Source organism: Eptatretus burgeri, chromosome 4, assembly GCF_056783735.1.
Source record: "Eptatretus burgeri isolate ZD-2024b chromosome 4, Ebu_testis_v1, whole genome shotgun sequence".
In the NCBI taxonomy this organism is placed as follows: domain Eukaryota; kingdom Metazoa; phylum Chordata; class Myxini; order Myxiniformes; family Myxinidae; genus Eptatretus; species Eptatretus burgeri.
The window spans coordinates 104,940,725-104,961,029 of NC_140964.1; the positions used below are offsets into that span (position 1 = coordinate 104,940,725).

General features: G+C 45.2%; 1 protein-coding gene across 1 annotated transcript in view; it reads left to right on the forward strand.

Moving 5' to 3' along the window:
* The first annotated feature begins 11,187 nt into the window (after nt 1-11,187).
* Nucleotides 11,188-20,305, forward strand: part of VMP1 (vacuole membrane protein 1) — a 54,071-nt gene continuing 44,953 nt past the window's right edge. Inside the window, exons 1-3 of the mRNA XM_085879573.1 lie at nt 11,188-11,311; nt 19,803-19,888; nt 19,995-20,142. Coding sequence (XP_085735699.1) covers nt 11,292-11,311; nt 19,803-19,888; nt 19,995-20,142 — 254 coding nt within the window. The 5' untranslated portion in view covers nt 11,188-11,291. The remainder of the gene's footprint in view (nt 11,312-19,802; nt 19,889-19,994; nt 20,143-20,305) is intronic.

The following is a 20,305-nucleotide window of genomic DNA, read 5'->3' on the forward strand; positions in this document are numbered from 1 at the left end:
AGTCATCTTTTCTAATTCGCTGTCTGCTCTGAAGAAGTTGGAGTCCATATAATCTGGATGCAGGTACGACATGGTTCTTGGGGTCATACATCTTATTTATATTACTAATTGGAAGGGCTCAGTTGTGGATCTGTGCTGGATCCTTCCTTGCCCATGTTGGCATTGCAGGCAATGAGGCCTGCAATCAGGCAGGTAAAGAGGCTTCCAATCAGGAAGCGAAAGAGGCCTTCGATTAGACAGCCAAACGTACACCGAGATAAGATTCTCAAATCCAAATCCCTCTAGGGCATTTTTTCATTTAATTAGTGGCCAGATTGATAAAAAACAAAAATGGCAGTTTCAGTGCCTGACCTCCACTGAAGGAATATTCTGCCATCAGGTGCACACTTTGGTTGAATCCTCTGCATCTCGTTTCTTCAGATTCACCGAAGAAATCAGGTAACCTGAGATTCAGTCCAAACCGAAGAGATCAGGTAACCCAAAATACAGTCCACACCGAAGAAATCAGGTAACCCTAGATACAGTCTACACCGAAGAGATCAGGTAACCCAAGATACAGTCCACACCGAAGAAATCAGGTAACCCAAGATACAGTCCACACCGAAGAAATCAGGTAACCCAAGATACAGTCTACACCGAAGAGATCAGGTAACCCGAGATTCAGTCCAAACCGAAGAGATCAGGTAACCCAAAATACAGTCCACACCGAAGAAATCAGGTAACCCTAGATACAGTCTACACCGAAGAGATCAGGTAACCCGAGATTCAGTCCAAACCGAAGAGATCAGGTAACCCAAAATACAGTCCACACCGAAGAAATCAGGTAACCCTAGATACAGTCTACACCGAAGAGATCAGGTAACCCAAGATACAGTCCACACCGAAGAAATCAGGTAACCCAAGATACAGTCCACACCGAAGAAATCAGGTAACCCTAGATACAGTCCACACCGAAGAAATCAGGTAACCCAAGTTACAGTCCACACCGAAGAAATCAGGTAACCCCAGTTACAGTCCACACCGAAGAAATCAGGTAACACTACATACAGTCTCCACCAAAGAGATCAGGTAACCCAAGATATAGTCCACACCAAAGAAATCAGGTAACCCAAGATACAGTCCACACCGAAGAAATCAGGTAACCCTAGATACAGTCCACACCGAAGAAATCAGGTAACCCTCGTTACAGTCCACACCGAAGAAATCAGGTAACCCTTGAAATGAGAGCGAGAGAAGAACCTTCAGAGTTTAGGCTTTATTCCATTTGATTGGAGCCGCTTCTGCGGGCACACCGGGGAATACAGGTTCAGCTAGGAGTACATAAGCAGTAACGTATACATGTGCAATTAATCATCGCAGAATAAATCCGCGTAAGCACGGAGTTCGATATAATCTCCATTCTCACCAGTCAATGAGCACCTTCAGTCAACGAGCACCAAGTGAACAGCCGATGTAAATGGCAATGCCCCGGGGACAATCACCCCGTGCCGCGGAGACCTCCCCTTATACGCGAGACGCACAACATGTGATCCCGCGTCATGTCCCTCAATTCACCTCAATTCACCACATTCTCCCCACCTTTAAAATGCAACTAGGGGCCCAACTTACACACCATGATTGCTTTAGCACTATAGGAGTATACATTTCAAGCAACGCGGACTAATAGGTCTACAGAAGCATACATGCCAAGCAGTGATTATTTTGAGTTGTAGGAGCATGGAAATGAGCATCGATATATGATATAATGAGCATATAGGAGCATGAGCAGCGAGAATGCCGATAATCCCCTTTACAGATTGAGTCGTCGAGGGGGCCTTATTCGTCGACCTCTCCGGGAGTAAATGGCAGTTTCACTTGAGGGAGGCTCCCGATCCTCTTGGTGAGCTTCGACTTGTGCCGGGGATGACTCATCTATCGCTCGTTTCCCTGTGGGTTGTAACCCGTCGTTCGACTAGTTGCTATGCCGAGCTCTAGTAGGAATTGTTTTAGCCCGGCCGACATGAAATACGGCCCTCTGTCTGAATGTATGTACGAAGGTTTCCCAAACATAGCGAAGAGGTCAGAGAGACATCTCACGACAGTGCCCGAGGTCATATCCGAGCATGGAAATGCGAAAGGGAACCTTGAATATTCATCAACAACGGTGAATATGTATCTGTTGTCTGTCTCGGTCGGCAGGGGCCCTTTGAAGTCGATGTTTAGTCTCTCGAAGGGGGAAGTGGCCTTGATCAGTCTGCCAGATGCCGCGCCATAGAATCTGGGTTTTAGTTCAGCACAAACAGGGCATGAAGCATTCATTTGTTTAATATCTTCAACAGAATAGGGAAGATTTTGTCTGCGCACGAAATGTGCCATTCTGGTTACCCCTGGGTGGCAGAGAGACACGTGTAGGTCTTGCAAAGCCTGACTGATTGTTGCCGAACTGTAGACCCGAGAGAAGGTATCTGCAGCAGGGTTTTCCTTCCCGGGCCGGTAGACAATGTCGTAACTGTAGCAAGCTAGGTCTATCCGCCATCTCATAATTTTTTCATTCTTAATTTTCCCGTTATTTTTCCCATCAAACATGAATGCCACGGATCGTTGGTCCGTAACGAGCGTGAAGTGGTTTCCCAGTAAATAATGTCTCCATTTCGGCAGCGCTTCGACGATGGCGTACGCTTCCTTCTCTATCGCTGAGTGTCTCTGCTCGCTTCTAGAGAGAGTTCTCGAGAAGAACGCGACCGGCCGCCCAGACTGATTAAGTGTAGCAGCTATCGCGTGATCTGAAGCGTCGGTTTCCACCACAAAGGGCACCGAGCTATCGATCGATAAAACCACGGAATTACTGATATCGTCTTTGAGGTTGTGGAAAGCTCTTACAACAGCGGCATCTGGTGGAAAGTTTTTGCAATGCACTAGGGGATGTATTTTCTCGGAGTATTGCGAAATCCATCTCGCATAGTAAGCGAACATGCCGATCACCCGGCGCATTGTCTGCAGGTCCTGAGGTGGTGGTAGCTCACGGAGCGGGCGCAATCGTTCAGGATCAGGCTTAATTGTGCCGTCGGCTATCGTGTAGCCGAGAAGGTCAATTGACCTTGCCGAAAATACGCATTTCTTGTAGTTGAGAGTCAGATTATATTTTCTAGCAATGCTCAAGAATCTGTCCAGATTCATGTCATGTTTCCCCCTGATCCCTACCGCACACTGTGACATTGTCCACGTAAACAAAAGTGTCTTTGAGGTTTTCATCTGAGATGATGTCGTCCATAACCCGTTGGAAGCAAGCTTCCCCATTCGTGACACCGAAAGGTATTCTCCTGAATTGGTAGAGGCGCCTCCCTGCCTGGAATGCGGTGTAAGGTTTGTCTTCCTCTCGGATGGGAATTTGATGATAGGCGCTTCGCAAGTCGATGGTGCTGAATACCTTATAATTGGCCACGCGTTCGACCATCTCGTCTATGCGCGGCAGGGGGTAGGCGTCGAGTTGGGTAAAGCGATTGACCGTTTGGGAATAATCGACAACCATTCGTTTCTTATGGTTCTGACTGCTGGTTACTAACACCTGTGCGCGCCATGGCGAATCGCTCGGTTCTATAATTCCCTCCAGTAATCGCTTGGTTTCCGAAGTGATGAAATTCATGTCAGCAGTGGTATATCGCCGCGATTTGATCGCTATCGGTTTGCAGACCGGCGACAAGTTAGCGAACAGCTGGGGGGACGTCACCTCCGCGGTGGTCAACGCATTTAAAATTAGACGAGGCTTGCTTCCTCCAAAGGGTATTTCGACGCTCGTGTGCTGCTTGAGGACATTATGACCCAGAATTCCGTCTGCACACAAATCACGAAGCACCAGTACCCTTACATCCCGATGCGTGTACCCTTTTACGTCCAATTCAACATTGCAGTACCCTCGTACGCGGGATTGTAGTGAGGTGGCGGCCATGCATACCGTATTGTCTGTCGGGTGGATTTTCCATTTCCTGCCCTTCACTAGCGAGCTGTTGACGAAACTTTCAGAGCTACCGGTATCAATCAGTGCCTCAGCCATATGCCCGTTAATTCGTACGTTGATGATAGCCTTGGATAGATTCCCCGGGGAGGCTGCAGTTAATTTATTTTGCGAGTAGAGAGCCGCAGAAGTGGGTTTATTTCTCCTTAGAGTAGATTTACATACCCTGGCATAATGCCCTTTCTTGTCGCAATTCATGCATGTGGCATCTCTGGCGGGGCATTTTTGACGAGGATGCCTTTTGTACCCACAAAAGAAGCATTTACCAACCGGAGCAGTTGCTGAGGAGTTTGACGTGGCCTGGGTATCCGGCTCCTCGGGTGTTTCTCCATCCCCTATGTCTGGCTGTGTCTGTGCCAGTGGGGTTCCTTGGGTTCCCATCGTAGCAGCATTCATTAGCAGCATCGGTGTCCCAAATGACTCAGATTGCTGCTGAGCCGTATCCATCGCTCGTGCCTGATCGACTACCTTGTCAAGAGTGGGTTGCGCTTTCTCTAGTAAGCGTTGCCGTATGTGGGCTGATCTAAGTCCTTGGATAAATGCCTCCCGGGTCGCTTCCTTTCGGTGTTCCTCGGCGCTTACGGCCCGGAAGCTGCAGTCTTTTCCCAGCTGATTCAGAGCTTGCAGGAACTGATCGATTGTCTCCCCGGCTGCTTGCCTGCGTGTGTTGAGAAGATGTCGTATGTATACCTCGTTCTTGGGCTTCACGTAGAGCGCCTGCAGCACGTCGATCGCTGCTTCGTAAGTGTCGCACTCTGAGAAGAGCCTGAATACACTGGGCGAGAAATGATTCACGAGAGCGGCGAATTTGTCGGCTCCCTCCTCGATGATGGTCAGATAGTGTGAGAAGGAACAGAACCAATGTGACCATTTCATTTCTGCGTCAGTCGCGTTTGGGTCTGCGTTGAACCTCTCTGGTTTGTAGATCTTGTCCATCGTTGGTTGAGAGAGCCGAGAAAACCAAATGGAATAAATTGAAATGAGAGCGAGAGAAGAACCTTCAGAGTTTAGGCTTTATTCCATTTGATTGGAGCCGCTTCTGCGGGCACACCGGGGAATACAGGTACAGCTCGGAGTACATAAGCAGTAACGTATACATGTGCAATTAATCATCGCAGAATAAATCCGCGTAAGCACGGAGTTCGATATAATCTCCATTCTCACCAGTCAATGAGCACCTTCAGTCAACGAGCACCAAGTGAACAGCCGATGTAAATGGCAATGCCCCGGGGACAATCACCCCGTGCCGCAGAGACCTCCCCTTATACGCGAGACGCACAACATGTGATCCCGCGTCATGTCCCTCAATTCACCTCAATTCACCACAACCCTCGTTACAGTCCACACCGGAGGTACTGGAGGACGAGGAATGTGACGTCGAGGAGGAAGGGGGTGCTTCCAAGTACTTCCGGTATTTCGGTATCACCTCTGGTTCTGAGTTCTTGTATTTTGGTATTGATCGGTAAGACCCTTATTTTCACTCGTGGGGATCCCCAGGGGATGAGAGTATATGGAGGGGGTACCGGGTGAGGATGATTGGGCGCCCTCGTCAAGAAGTGTTCGAACTTCTCGAGTGTCGGCCATGAAGAGGGGCAGGCCCGGTGATGGAAGTAGTGAGGAGTCGGAGGTGCGGGAAGGGGTTAAGGATAAAGAGGAGCCGGGGGATAAATTCCCGATTATAATTTCGGCTGTGGAAGGGTCCAAGTCGTTAATTTTCAATAACCCGATAAAATTGGCTACCGTAATTGGAAAATAATTTGGTGACGTACATTGTGCAAGGAAACTTCGATCGGGTGACCTTCTGATCCAGTGCAAATCGATGGCCCAGCGGGAAAAGATTCTGCGAGTCTCTCTTTTTGGGGATATTCGAATATCTGCTCACATCCTCAGGTCTTAAAGGGAATGCCGGGGGGTAATTTACGGGATTGACCTGGACATTAATATGGAGGTTATCAAGAGGCATTTGGCTGACATGGGAGTAGGTGATGCTCGTCGTCTTACGTCGGTGAGGGATGGTGTGAAGGTCGATACCACATGTGTGGTGTTGTCCTTCTCCATCCCGGTCCTTCCCCCGAAAGTGTTCCTGGGCTACCAAGCCTTTCCTGTTCGGGAGTATATCCCTCCCCTTTAAGATGTTACAAATGCCAAAGATTCGGTCATACTGCAGCATCCTGTCGGGGTAAACGGCGTTGCAGCAAATGTAATGGGGATCATGAGTATGAGAGTTGTACGTGCGTTAAGATGTGCTGTGCCAATTGCGGTGGGGAGCATAGTGCAGCCTACAGAGGCTGTCTGGAATTTCAAAGAGCGGCCCAGATCCAGCAAGTGAAAACCACTGGGAAGTTATCGTATGCGGAGGCGGTGCTCAAGGTCCCCAAGGTTGTGTTGCCAGTCAAAGAAACGAATAGGATTACTAAAACTCCAGCTCCGATTAAAATACAAACAGTTTCGGTGGGAAGTCAGACGGAGACAATAGATCAGGATTGCCAAACTGAGGATTCAAGTGCCATGGTGGTTTTGAACATTTCTAAATTGGGGTTCATTGGATTTATTACTGAGGTGGTAAATTGCACAGCTGTTGTACAAAGGAGATCGGAGAAGATTAGCATTATTGCTTCAGCAGCCTGCAAACATCTGGGATGGGATGGTATTTCTACCAAGGATATTAATAAGATATTTAACAAGACGGGCAATAAAAATAGAGAGAGAAACCAGTCCTGATGCCAAACAGTCTCAGGACCCAATGTAATTTATGTTAATAATCCAATGGAATGCTAAAAGTCTCGTGGCGCACGGGTCCGAATTAAAAAAATACATCTCTGAGTTGTGAACTAAACCGGATAGTATTTGTTTTCAAGAAACATGGCTCAAGGAGCATCATCGATTTCATATGCCGGGGTATACCCTTATTCGTAGGGATAGAGCTCGAGGTAAAGGGGGTGGGTGTGGCATTATGGTGAAATTTGGTCTTCCCTTCACGGAAACGGAAGACATTACGGAGCTGGAGTGTATTCTTATCAAGGTCCATGGCTCGAGGGGGAGGGTTACAATTATAAACTTCTATAATCCTTGCCAACCATCAATGCACAAGAGTCTTCAGGAGGTTTTTAGAAGGTGTGAGGGGGTGGTACTTGTCTGTGGCGATTTCAAAAGCCATAATATTCTCTGGGGCTCCAAAGACATTGATAGGAATGGTGATATTATTGAGGATTTGATCAATGAATTCGACATGGTGATACTAAATGACAGACAGGGAACATGTATAAATCCATCCACAGGGAAGATGTCCCCTCTGGATCTCACTCTTATTTCTTCAATAGAAGCTGCGAGATGCAATTAGGTAGTCCACGATGACAACTGAGGGAGTGATCACTTTCCTGTGATCACTAATCTCCAATGTGAAAGGGGTTCTGTGGACTCACTCGATCCGGCTTCTTGGAACTTTTCTAAGGTGAATTGGGGTCAGTTTTCAGATCGATGTGTCAGATTGAAGTGAAGGAAGAGATTGGTGTTCACAACATAGATAGCATCAATAAGAATATTGTACAAATTATGTATAACATTGCTTGGGAAACAATCCCAACCTCAATTCCTACAGGGGGTAGGAAAATTAAGGTCCCCTGGTGGAATGAGGATTGCAAATTGGCAATCCAGGGAAGATGGGCGGCTCTAAAGAGACTTAGGAAAACCCTCAGGTTGGAGGACGTTATAGAGTATAAGAGGAAAAGGGCGATAGCCCAAAGAACTATAAAACGGGCCAAGTCTGCCTCTTGGAAATCATTTTGTTCATCAGTTAATCCGGATAGCCCTCTCAAAACTATATGGGGAAGAGTCAAAAGTATACAGGGAGTTAAGTCGGGAGGGAGATCTTTTCCAGTGATTATTTCCCAGAACATAGCCCTGTGTTCTCATGCAGACAAGGCAGAAGCCGTGGGCCAATTCTTTTCTAGTAGTGAGAATATCATGAAGGATGACGTTTTAGAGGCTCGTTTTCCCCAAGTTGTAAGTCAAACCAGGGTGATCACCAATACAGTTCTGCCTTCAGACCCTTCACTCAATCTTGACTTCACTATTTGGGAACAGAAGCAAGTGATTCGTTCGGTTAAGAATAGCGCCCCAGGCCCGGATCGGTTATCGTTCCTTGTGTTCAAACACTTGGAGGATCGGGTGTTGAGAGTGTTCCTGAGTTTCTTCAATAGGATTTGGGCTTTCGGGAAGCTTCCCAGCGATTGGAAACACGCTATTGTAATTCCTATCCTGAAAGAGGGGAACGATGGCACTGTCCCATCTTCATATCGGCCAATCTCCCTTATCTCAGTTGTTTGCAAATTAATGGAGAAAATGGTGAATAACCGATTGGTCTTCTTCTTTGAAAAGAACAACCTGTTGTATAAAGGCCAGAGCGGTTTTCGAAAGGGACGGTCCATTATGGATCACATTTCCGCACTGGCAAATGATGCAAGGAAATCCCTAGGTAATCAGGAGTCTCTTCTGGGAGTGTTCCTCGATATCCAAAAGGCATACGATTCAGTCTGGAAAAATGGCCTCCTTTATAAACTGAGTAATCTCGGGGTCAATGGCAGAATGCACGATTGGATTGGTGACTTTTTATCGAATAGAACATTTCAGGTGAGGGTTGGCCTGAGCCTCTCCTCTTCGTTTCATTCTGATAAGGGCATTCCCCAGGGAAGCTGCTTAAGCCCAACACTCTTTAGTATTATGATAAATGATGTTGCCTCCATCCACAAGCTCCATAGCAAGTTATTCCTGTTTGCTGACGACATTGCTATGTGGATTCGGTGTAAAAATCTTGCTACTTCGAGTAAAAAACTCCAGGGCGATATCCGGCTCGTGGAGAAATGGGCCGAAGACTGGGGTTTTAAACTATCAGCTGATAAGTCCAAGTTTATCATATTTTCTCGTAAGAAGAAAACGGATGATATAGCAATGGTAATTAATGGCACTTGCATCCATCCATCTCGAGTGGTGTCTTTCTTAGGAGTCACCTTCGATAAGGGACTCACCTGGACCCCGCAGGTGAAGGAGCTGATCGGTAAATGTGCCAAAGGCATAAATTTATTACGTTGTCCCTCTGGAACAGAGTGGGGAGCACATCGTGACAGTCTTCTCATGATATACAAAGCTAAAATTCGTTCCCACCTGGATTACGGATGCCTGGCTTTCGGTGATATGGCCAAGAGCAACCGAAAAAGACTTGAGACTGTCCAGTCAAAAGCCCTTCGTGTATATTTTGGTGCTTTTACTCGCACTCCAGTGTCTGCCCTTCTGGTGGAAATAGGTGAGATGCCCTTGTCCCTTCGCTGGGAGATGCTGAGAATGAAATATTGGGCTAGATCCATTTCTTCTGGGGACAGCCATCCTGGCAAATCCTTTTTTGAAAATTGTTGGGAATACCTGAAGTTCGACAACAACTCTGCTTCCTTGCCTCTTGGCCTGGCCTGTATCAAGTTAGCCAAGGAAATGGAGCTGGACTCCCTTCCAGTCAGCCCCTAACATAAAGCCCCCATTTGGCCCCCCTGGACACTCGAACCCCTAAGTCTCCGCATGGATCTCTGGGGAAAAATGGATTCAGTTAATCCTGTGGTAAAGTGCAACCAGGCTATCGAGTTTATAAATACAAGTTGGAGTCAATCTTTGCATATATATGCGGATGGGTCCAAAGAACCCTCTCTAGGAAGGACAGCGGCGGCTATATGTATCCCCGATGTCCGTGTGGTCAGGGCTTTTCGGTTAACCGATCATCTTTCAGTTTTCTCCACGGAGCTATTTGTAATCGTCCTTGCTATGGAATGGATAATCGAGTTCAATCCACTTAGTGCAGTTATCCTCTCGAACTCACTTTGGGCATTACAGGCACTGGAATCCTTCCAGGGTGGCTGCAGGTATGACTTGGTCCTGGAACCTTGGCATTTGTATAACATCATGAACTGGAGGGGTCTGGTGGTGGATTTGTGCTGGATCCCTGCTCATGTGGGCATCGGGGGGAATGAGGCCAGTGACCTTAGGGCAAAGCAGGCCCTCAGAATGGACGATGTCACCCAAATCATCTTGGGACTTTCAGAAATCATTAGTCTGGTCAAGGACCGTATTGTGGGAAAATGGCAATGTCAGTGGGACTCCTGCACAAAGGGAAGATTTTTTTCACAAGTTGCAGTCGGAGGTGGTTCCGCTTGTTGAACTCTCCAGGCTCTCCCGGAGGGACCAGATCGTGCTTTGTCGAGTAAGACTCCGACACTGTCCCTGAAATGCATCCCTCCATAGAATTGGATGTCACCCAACGGGTTCTGTGATGTGTGCAGAAAGCCTGAAGATTTAAACCACTTATTTCTAAATTGCCCTCTCTATGGGGAATCGAGGCAGCATCTTGTACGGTGTATAAGAGTTATGGGGATAAGGGTGTTGGACCTGCAGGTGATGCTGCGGCGGATGAACTGGAAGCACCCTCAACTCTGTAAGGCGGTATTAAAATTCCTGAAGGAATGTGGGAGACCAATTTAAAATGTATCTGCCTTTGAAGGGCTCTGGCTGTGGGCGAGTTTGATCAGATTCTGGTGCGTGGCATAGATAGAGCCTCCTGGCTCTGACAGCGCCATTAAACCCTCAACAACAACAACAACAACAAAAACAGTCCACACCGAATAAATCAGGTAACCATAGTTACAGTCTCCAGGCTGCATCAGGCGCGAACATTGTGATCTAAACTCCTATTTCCATCGGATAGTTTGCCCCCCCCCCTTGGTCCTGCGAGTTGTGTTGAGTGCCCGAAGATTTGGACCTCCTCTTTATTTAAATACAATGTTCGGGGTACCCAGATCGCGCATTTTTGCACAGTATTGGAGAGGTGGAGATCATAAGCTTGTTCGGCCTATCGGACATACGTGTGTCCATACGCACCCTCGAGTCTGCAAATCGGCATTAAAATTCCATGAAGAATCTGGGCAAACGACATGACGGGAAAACTCACTAACTCCCTGTCCTGCCAAGTTTTTGTACAAGTGGCCTATATAGAGCATAACGACTCTGAAAACGCCATGAAACTCAAAAGAAGAAGAAGAAATGTTGTTTTTTTGTTTCGATATTGTCAATGATAAAAAAAAACGTTGACATATTCAACGTGAAAAACGAAGGAAATTGATTTATGACATCGTCTGATATCACTGAAGAAGAAGAAGAAGAAGATGAAGAAGAAGAAGATGAATAGAAATAAGAAAAGAAGAAGAAGAAGATTATGTGAAGTCGGATTTCCGCCTTTTTGTGCTGAGGTGGATCCGAGCGTGAAATGCAGGGCGATGGGAAACGGTACGGTGCTGTTCTCTAAAGGGGGGGGGGTGGGACGTTTTAGTTTAGTCTAACAGCTGGGGGGACGTTTTAGTTTGTTTTATTTAATTTGGATTGACAGTAACCAATATACTTCTATACTGAGGTGATGTTGAAGTTTTAGTGATTAAAACCAGTGATTTGCTGAAGACGTTGTTGAGCGGTTTTTTTATTTATTTATTTATTTTTTTTATACTTTCGTCGTTTGTGTAGTTTCTTCAGTCAATGAATTAATGAATAATTTTGCAAATAGCTTTGAAGGATTTATATTTTATCTGCAGCTAATCGAGTGAATGATGAACAAGGAGCCAGTTCATGACGGTTTGTGTGTGTGTATCCAGGAAGACCTGTCCAAACGTGCGATCATCGTCCTCCTGGCTCTGAAAGGGGGGCGGGGAGGGGGCTCTCCGAGAGCTCGTTAATAAATACCTTTTAGTTTACGCGTCAATACTCGGTTGGAGTTTGTTCAAGATAAAAATCGTCCCTTGTTATAAACCGGGAAACATTCATGGGTTTGTGTGTTTAAAACGGTGTTGTGCAATAACCTGTGGACACCACGACTCTGTGGAGCGCATGCCTCCACCACGTGATGCCCGCTCCACGAGAACATGTCGGGGCCCCAACACATGTTTGACATATTATGCTGGGACAGGACTATATGGTTTTTGATCCCAATCTCTCAATGGTGAAGAATCACTTAAAGTAAAAAAAAAATTAAATAATTCTCGTAGCCGGAATCGGATTCGGATCTTCACCAAAATGGAATCGATTCTTCCTTGTCACACACCCGACGTGTCCACCAAGTTTCGTCCGAATCCGTCCACAACTTTTTGAGATATCGTGCTGTATATTATAGTTTTTGGCCTGATCTCTCAGTGGTGAAGAATCTGTTAAAAAAAAAAAAAACAAGGACAAATGTGTCCAAGAGCCGCATCCTAAAGGCAATAACAACAGCAACCTCCGATATTTCGTCACGTGCCTTGATGGAGTCAATAGCGAGACCCGTCATGGAGGCTCCTCGTTCATGACGAGAAAATCGTGTATTTACGAAATTTCAATACATTAAATAGTAACGTGAACTTTAAAGCAAATATCCGAATATATTTAAAAGTTCATGATAGACGCTCTCAAAAGGCACCCTTTGTGTACAGGTGTTTAGTATTTAAGGAGATCCGGATCCTGTATATAAAAGAGCCGAGTCCTAAAGGTTTTGTCTTCACCAGAAGAACAAGAAGAAGAAGAACAAGAAAAAGAACAAGAACAGCTCTCTTGGTGATAGCGTTCGCTACGCGAGACGTGGCTAAAACCATTCTGGTAGTCAGAGTCTGATCCGGATCTTCACCAAAGTCGAATCGGTTCGTCCTTGTCGCACAACCAACGTGTCCACAAAATTTCATCCAGATCCGGCCACAACTTTTTGAGATATCCTGCACACAGACAGACAAATGAAATTGCTCGTTGAGAAAGGAATTGCACGGAATAACTTTGTCATATCTCCATGATCTCTGAAAAAACAAAAACTTGGAAATCAATTTGGTTCTTATAAGTCGATAATGCTACTGTTTAATGAGTTATCGCACTTAGTTTGGTCATGATCATGACTTGAAATGGCGTTTTTTATCACAATTTGAACGTTTTTTGACCCGACATTCGACCCCCGACCGCTAAGAAGGGTGTTGGTGTGACACCCCAACGAGACATATGGTTGGATGCAGTATTGGAAGATGCACATTTTGGATTTGGTTTGAAGTCGATACGACCATTTTAGCGGACGTTATTACGAAAATAAGAATGTCGGTTTCTTGGTGACCTTGACCTTTGACCGAGATTCACCAAAAACTACAAGTGTCTAAGTTGGACCATGGCCGACGTCTGTACCCAGTTTGGTCATGATCGCTGAAACGGTTTGGCTGCTACAGGGTAAACAAACACACAAACAAACAAACAGACAGACAGACAGACAGACAGACAGACACACAGAATGACACACGCAACCGACCAACATAATTGCCGAAATCCGAAGGATTCCACCAATTTAACAGACAGAAAGGGGTGAAAACATAACCTCCTTCACCTTCGGTGGTGGAGGTAACAACATGAAGTGTCTTATTTTCCTTATTTTGAATTTTAATTGATGGAGAGCCAAGATAATAACCCCTTTGACATTTCTCTGATTCCAATGACTTTGTAGCCCTTTTATTTGTTTCAGGTTTACCTGTGACATTCCCCTTCCTTGTACTGAGAATGTTGTTGTTGTTCAATCCCGCTGAATGTATTCGCAGACCGAGCCATTACAACATGATTTTGGTGGTTGTTGCTTTAACTCGTGAAAAAGAGCTCACTCCAGGTCACGCCGAAACGTCTTGTACAGGGATGATAATACGAGTCCCGTTGCAATGTTAGGTCATTATAGACCCAACATGCCGATTGTAATGGTTGCCAACCTATGGTTGTTTGATCATACTCCATCCTTTTTAAATGCTCAGCATCGAGGAAACAGCACCTATCGTGTTTAATGTCTGCTCTGACTGTAGAAGTTCGCAGTGCTGCTCTAACCATGATGCCACCCAGTCGTGTCGAAGGTCAGACGTCATCTAGTTCTCTGCTAAATCTGCATGGTCAGGAAGTTTAATCGGACAACCTCAATAATGGTTTAAGCTTTCTAAAAACCTTTATCTCCATTCCAAAGTGGGAATATTAAGGATTTTGAATCTGAGGTGAGACCTGCTGGCATCCTTTTCCCTGCCTTTAACACATTCGGCATCGTCTTTGTCTACGTCACACGTTGACCATGCAACTGGAGCACATTCTCTTGCATGATGTCAACCAGAAATTTCTGTGCAGGTACAGTCCTTGAAGGATCTTTTAATTACCTACGTTGATGGTTTCACTTTTCCTGCAGTACTGTGAAGGTCATCCTCGAATCGAAGCTCCTTGTCTACTAAAACACTCTTTGCCTTTCTAGTTCGTCCGCAGCATGATCTCTCCAGAATAATTTGACATCAAGTACTCGGCATTAGCAATTCTATATCAAGTGAGCATCATAATAACTCCCTTGGCTTCCTTCCTGACAAAAGGTCTGGAAGCCAATGAAATGAATTACCCCCAACGCCAAAAGCTTCCATTTTCTTTTGTAGATATAAAATTTAATGTGGGAAACTCTCTGATTGCCTTAATTCCTTTTCTCTTCCTTGTGTTGTGATGTGTATGATTACTATTTGTTTGATGTTTGGTTTTAGTGCAACTTTTGAGGTGAAAACAACATTTGCATCTTCATTTTTGCCACTGTTGTGGTGGTTGAGTGGAGGTACTAAGTTAGCATTTTGGAGGTTGTGAGTTTTTCTTTTCCTCAACAAGAATTAGGATGATGGAAGAGCATGGTTCAATTGACAGTGGTCTCGCATGGCAACTGTTGGGCAGGAACAGGAACGGAAGAGTGAGAGAAGAGGAGGAAACATGGAGTTGGGTTCTGAAGGGTTCATGGTGGTAGTATAGATCGTGGGTCAACATGGGGGATGACACAAGGTGGCGGCACATTGCTTGCTTTAAGCCAGGAGAAGCGATAAACAAGGCAGTTAAGGTGTCACTCGGTCTGGATTTTGGAAGGTGCACCAGGAGGGGGAGTGTTGGGGGGGGGAGGGGTACTATAAGAACTTGTGCATCCTGGAGTTGCTGGAGAGGGAAGACAGAGCTGCATTGGTGAAGAGGTGGTTAAGAAACAGAGACCACCGACCTGTCTGTGATGTGAAACCAGTAATACACCTTGTGCTTTGACCTTGTCGTGGGAGATCCCAATGATGTTCATATCTTCAGATGTCACAGAATCCAGGAGAGACAGACATGATGCTGGGGCACCATACTCCATTGAGCTGCAGCAAAAGGCCTTGCAGACTGTGATTAGCTCTGATTTTCCAGAGAAAGACTTTGATCGACAGAAGATGTCCTGTCTAGTCTGTGGCTGACTTTGGAGGCCACCATTGCTATGTGGTTGGCCCAGCACAGTTCATTGCTGATTGTGAGGCCTAGAATTTCAAGAGACCGAACATTTTCCAGTCGCTGATAATGGAAATAGACAGGTGGGTTAATGTGATGATCCTTCAAGCGATGGTGAGATTTTTCCAGGATTGAAGAACATGTTCCATTTATCAGACCAACATCTACCGTAATCCATTCAACATCTTCAGAGGGTCATGCAGCTGCAGTCTTCCTTGCAGTGGCATGGGATGGCCTAGATGTACGCACACTCGCCTCCAAGCTGTCTTGTCTGGGTTTGAATCCCGACCCAGCTGTAAACTCATCCTGGTGTTTCACAGGCAGTGCGATTCATCAATGTGTGTGCCGTCGCCGTTAAAGATCCCACAGCGTCCTTTGTGAAGAGTAGGCGAGCTATCGCCGGCAAACTGGACGAATTACAATTTCCTGCCCTTACGAGCAGAGGGCACTACATGGCCACACCCACAGCCAATGATGCTACCCCACAGCCTTGTGTTGCACATGAACGAAGAAGTGGGATGGGAATTGACCCTGAAATGCTGCCCATAGTGCTGCCCAAATTTATTTTCGCTGTAGCAACAAAACTAACTCTTAACATAGCTTAGTATGCCTTGAAAATGTGATTCGAGTAAGTGTAAAATCAACATCCCTTGTGTGGAAATTGCTTGTAGGCACAAGTGAATTCTACACCCTCAAGAGGGTGGCAGGTAATGTGTAAACAGCTATATACGGCATTTCTGTCATAGGATCTTACACGTGTAACCTGATAATCTTGCGCAACTCTCCAGACTTTGATTTCATCAAACATCGAAGGCAACTATTTTCCAATTGCGATAACAGTGGTGACCTGCTACGGAGGCACATGTGGAGCCGTGCTGCGGTGACGGAAGGTTCAAATCCCCATTCGTATCCACTTGTGCTATTTATATACTGGTGACTTCCAAGAATATGCAGCCTTGGAAACCTTGCATGATGTTTAAAGCAAACAATCATTTGCTACACTAAATTGGATCATGTAGTCTTTTATTGAAACACATTTCTTTTAACATGATCTGATCTTGAGTCAATGTTGTCACACTTCAGTGGTGGTTCACTGAAAATGCACGTTAACTTTGTGTTAGCAGTTACTTTTTCTTTTTTTAATGCATGGTTAAATGGCACTTTAATAATACCATGGGTATTACGCACCGTAATCATTATTTAATCATCAAAAATTTAGATTGATGAAATCTAAAAATAACTAGAACTGCACTTGATGGAGCTCATACCTCCACCAGGCTGACTAGTTTACGTTTTGTATCCCAATGATAGGCCGGATCTCCATCCAGATCTTCACCAAAGTCGAATCGGCTTGTTCTTGTCACCTTCCCAACCTGTCCACCAAGTTTCATCCGAATCCGTCCACGACTTTTTGAGATGTCGTGCTATATATCGGTTTTGCTCTATCTCTCAATGGTGAAGAATCGCTTTAAAAAATAATTCCACTATTCGGATCCAGATTGGGATCTTCACCAAAATCAAATCGTTTCGTCCGAATCCAAGATGCTCGCAGGCATTCAGACAAAGGGATGAAACCGTAACCTTCGTCCACCTTCGGTTGTAAACGTAATAAACATTGATTTTTATCCATTGAAATTATTATTGTTCTCCTCTTCCCTTTATTAGGGGTGAGGTCCAATTGCACCAAGCTTCTGCCGTGCCTTGACCACGATGCTTCTCCACTTCCCTCTCTCAGCCAACTCGACTCTTACCTCAGCCATTGAAATGATTAAATAATAAAAAATCTAATTCACCCAAGCTTAACTGTGGTGCATTTGCTTCCACCTTTGGGTAATCCAACTAAAAAACACTTCCTGGATGACCTTTTATGGATTTATTAATGTACAAAATTGTTAAAGTTCGAATTTAGGCCAGAATATCAAATAATATACAGCACTGCATTTCAAAAGGTGGATTTTGAAACCACTTCCTAATTTTTATGTCTGCCACATTGCAGTTGTGTCATAACCTCGGCCTTTTTTGGTGTCGGGCAATACTTGAGCAATGCAAGTCATGTGCGTGTTTGTAAAATTACAATGAATCACACATTTATTACATCGATCCTTGTATAAAACCTTTTTGAGTAAAAAAGATAATATATTTTTTTGAATTTACACATTTATAACTGAAGAGTTCATGGAACACCTTACCCCGTGCAGTGTCGAGAAAGAAGGACGTGAGCGGAGTCTGCAAGCAGCAAATTTGATTGGTCGAGATGATGGTAATATGCCATACTAGGTTGTCCGAGTACTTGTCAACGAAAGGGTTTCGAAAGTGCCAATGTGGCGATTTGTGTTCTCCATTGTTCAAGTATATAATTCAATTTAAATAAAATAAAGATTTTAAAGGTTTTAAAGATTACCACCGTTGAAGCAGCATCGATCACACCACCTCATTTGACACGTTACATTAGTTCTTCGTGCCCGTTTCTCCTTCATGACGTCCTTAAAAAAAACAGTCATTTTCCTGTATGGAATGATTTTCAGTTTTGTTTGGCTGTCGGACATGCAGACAGAGTGAAAAAATTAGCCCGCTGGTCTGTACACATGCACGATCAGAATGAGTTTGATCATAAACTGAAGTCTGTAGACAGACAGACAAAGTGAAACAATTGCTTAACTTCACTTTTCGCTTTGTGCGCTGATTTACTCGTTTCAAGAGGGGAATGCAAGCAAGGTTGCTCGATAAATGAGAGCACACGAGAACATGAAGATAAAAATGTTGTTCATGTTTTCTTGTGCTCTTATTTTATATCAACGAGGACACAAGAAAACCTTCTTGTCACTACTCAAAAGCAACAAGGAAAACACTTTTTGCATTCACATCAGAGTTATGAAGTACGTCTCTTACGACAACTTCTTTACTAGCCATGATTAATTCGACCTTGTAGGATAAGGCTGCAAGAGGAAGATTAGCTCAACTCTCACAAACTGACAGACCAGACCTGATGTCTGACTGGAGCTGGTTGGACATTATAATTTGTTCAGGGTGCTGGTGATAACTCGCTTGCTCTTTATGAAAGGCACTGAGGGATTTTTTTTTTTGCATCCACTACCTAATGCTAGCAGACAGGTCCTCAGGTACACACCCATCCATGGAATATCTCTCTTTCGAGTGCAGTCTTATGGCTGCTGGTTACATCATTGGTTAGGGATGCAGCTATGCCGCTGATGCAGTGTCCCTATTACCAGTACACTGGTACTCATTTTGTCGACCTCGGAAGGATGGCAGGCTGTCAACCCCACCTGGTATTAATTCAGCAGCCAACGAGACTCAAACTCATGACCCTAGAATTGCAAATCAACCACCTGAACCGCTAAGCCAATACCAGGCTTCATCCGTGAAATGACACACTGCAATGCGATGCTCTGCCGATGAAGCACCAAGGCTGATGGATTACAATCTAGTCTAGAATGGAACGTCGACCTGACAGCTCAAAGATAAGTGTGCCACCTCGCCCTGCACTATCTCGTTTGACTAGTTATTTGATAAAGCCTGGTGTTGGCTTAGCGGTTAGGGTGGCTGGTTTGGGATCTTCGGGTCCCGAGTTCAACCCTCTGTCTGCCGTTGAATTAATACCATATGGGGTTGACTCAGCCTGTCATCCGACTGAGGTCAGCGAAATGAGTGCCAGTGTACTGGTAATCGGGGTATTGATTGCATCAGTGGCACAGCTGCACCCACAGCCATTGATGCTACCTGCAGCCTTGTGCTGCATACAAAGGAGGAGGAAGAAGAGCAGTAGTTATTTGATAAGTAAATAAATATTTTGTTACAAACTGAGAACTTAACTTTAAAGTTTAATGAACCAGACTCTGTGGTGTAATGGTTAGAGCATCTGCTCCGAGTGTGGGAGGTCAGTTGTTCAAACCCTGGCCGAGTCGTACCAAAGACTTAGAAAATGGTACATGCTGCTGCCTTGCTTGGCAGTCATCATTTAAAAGGTTAAGAGCATGGACAATCCCCATATGTTGGCATCCATGGGGAGGAGGAAATTCCTCCTAAGGAAATGCGCCGCTGAGTGCGTTGAGAAAGGCAGCGCCATTATTGTGACATCACTGGTACCCAGAGTATTCCAGGAAGTGGCAGCACTTCCCCCAAGCTTGGTGGCTGTTTGTCTCACCAGTATGTCTGTGTGTGTGAGATGTGTGAGTGGCAGCTCCATTATGAGCCAAAGACCTTGTATATAAAAAGAAATCCTCAATTTTATATCTGGTCCTCGTGACCCAATTTTAACTCGGCTCTGTCACAAGAGAAATCAAAATTTTAAGTCAACACCACATAAAATAGAGCAAAAAGGAAAATCCAGATCTCAAAGACCATGTAGCTTCAAATGTCCTGAAAGCTATGTCCTCATTATTTTGCATCTCTGCAGCCATAAACACATGTGCACAAAAACGGCAAAAATGTTTGACTCGCCTCCTTCCCTTTCCATTTTCAGGGCTGTATCGCGGTCGACAGTTTCCTCTGCATCCAAAACCAAGCAGAGAACGTGTGATGGATCAAATGGCCTTCCTCCAACCACAAGTATGCCACATCGTTTTTCACTGTTCTAATAGCAAGTGCAAACTTAGTTTTGCATGCAAATATAATGCGGCCCATTGACCCCACCCCTCCATCCTCACACCCGTAGTGGGCAAGGCAGCGGTGAGCGCTCTGCACAAGCTGCACCAACAGGAGCGCAAAGAGCGACAGGGCATCGTGCTCTGGCGTCGGCCAATCACCACGTGTCAATACTTCCTGTGTGAGAGCAGTGTAAAAGCATGCGAAGGAGTGCTGCAGTATGTATTCTATGGTCTTTGTCTAGTCCTGACTTGCACAGGGCTCACAAGGGATGTCCAGCTCGCTATCATTCCAATGACTGTTTTGTGGTCTTTTTCATTTTCTTTGTTGTGATGTTTGTTTAACCTCTTTTTTTTTTTTTTCTTCTTCTTTTTTAAGTTA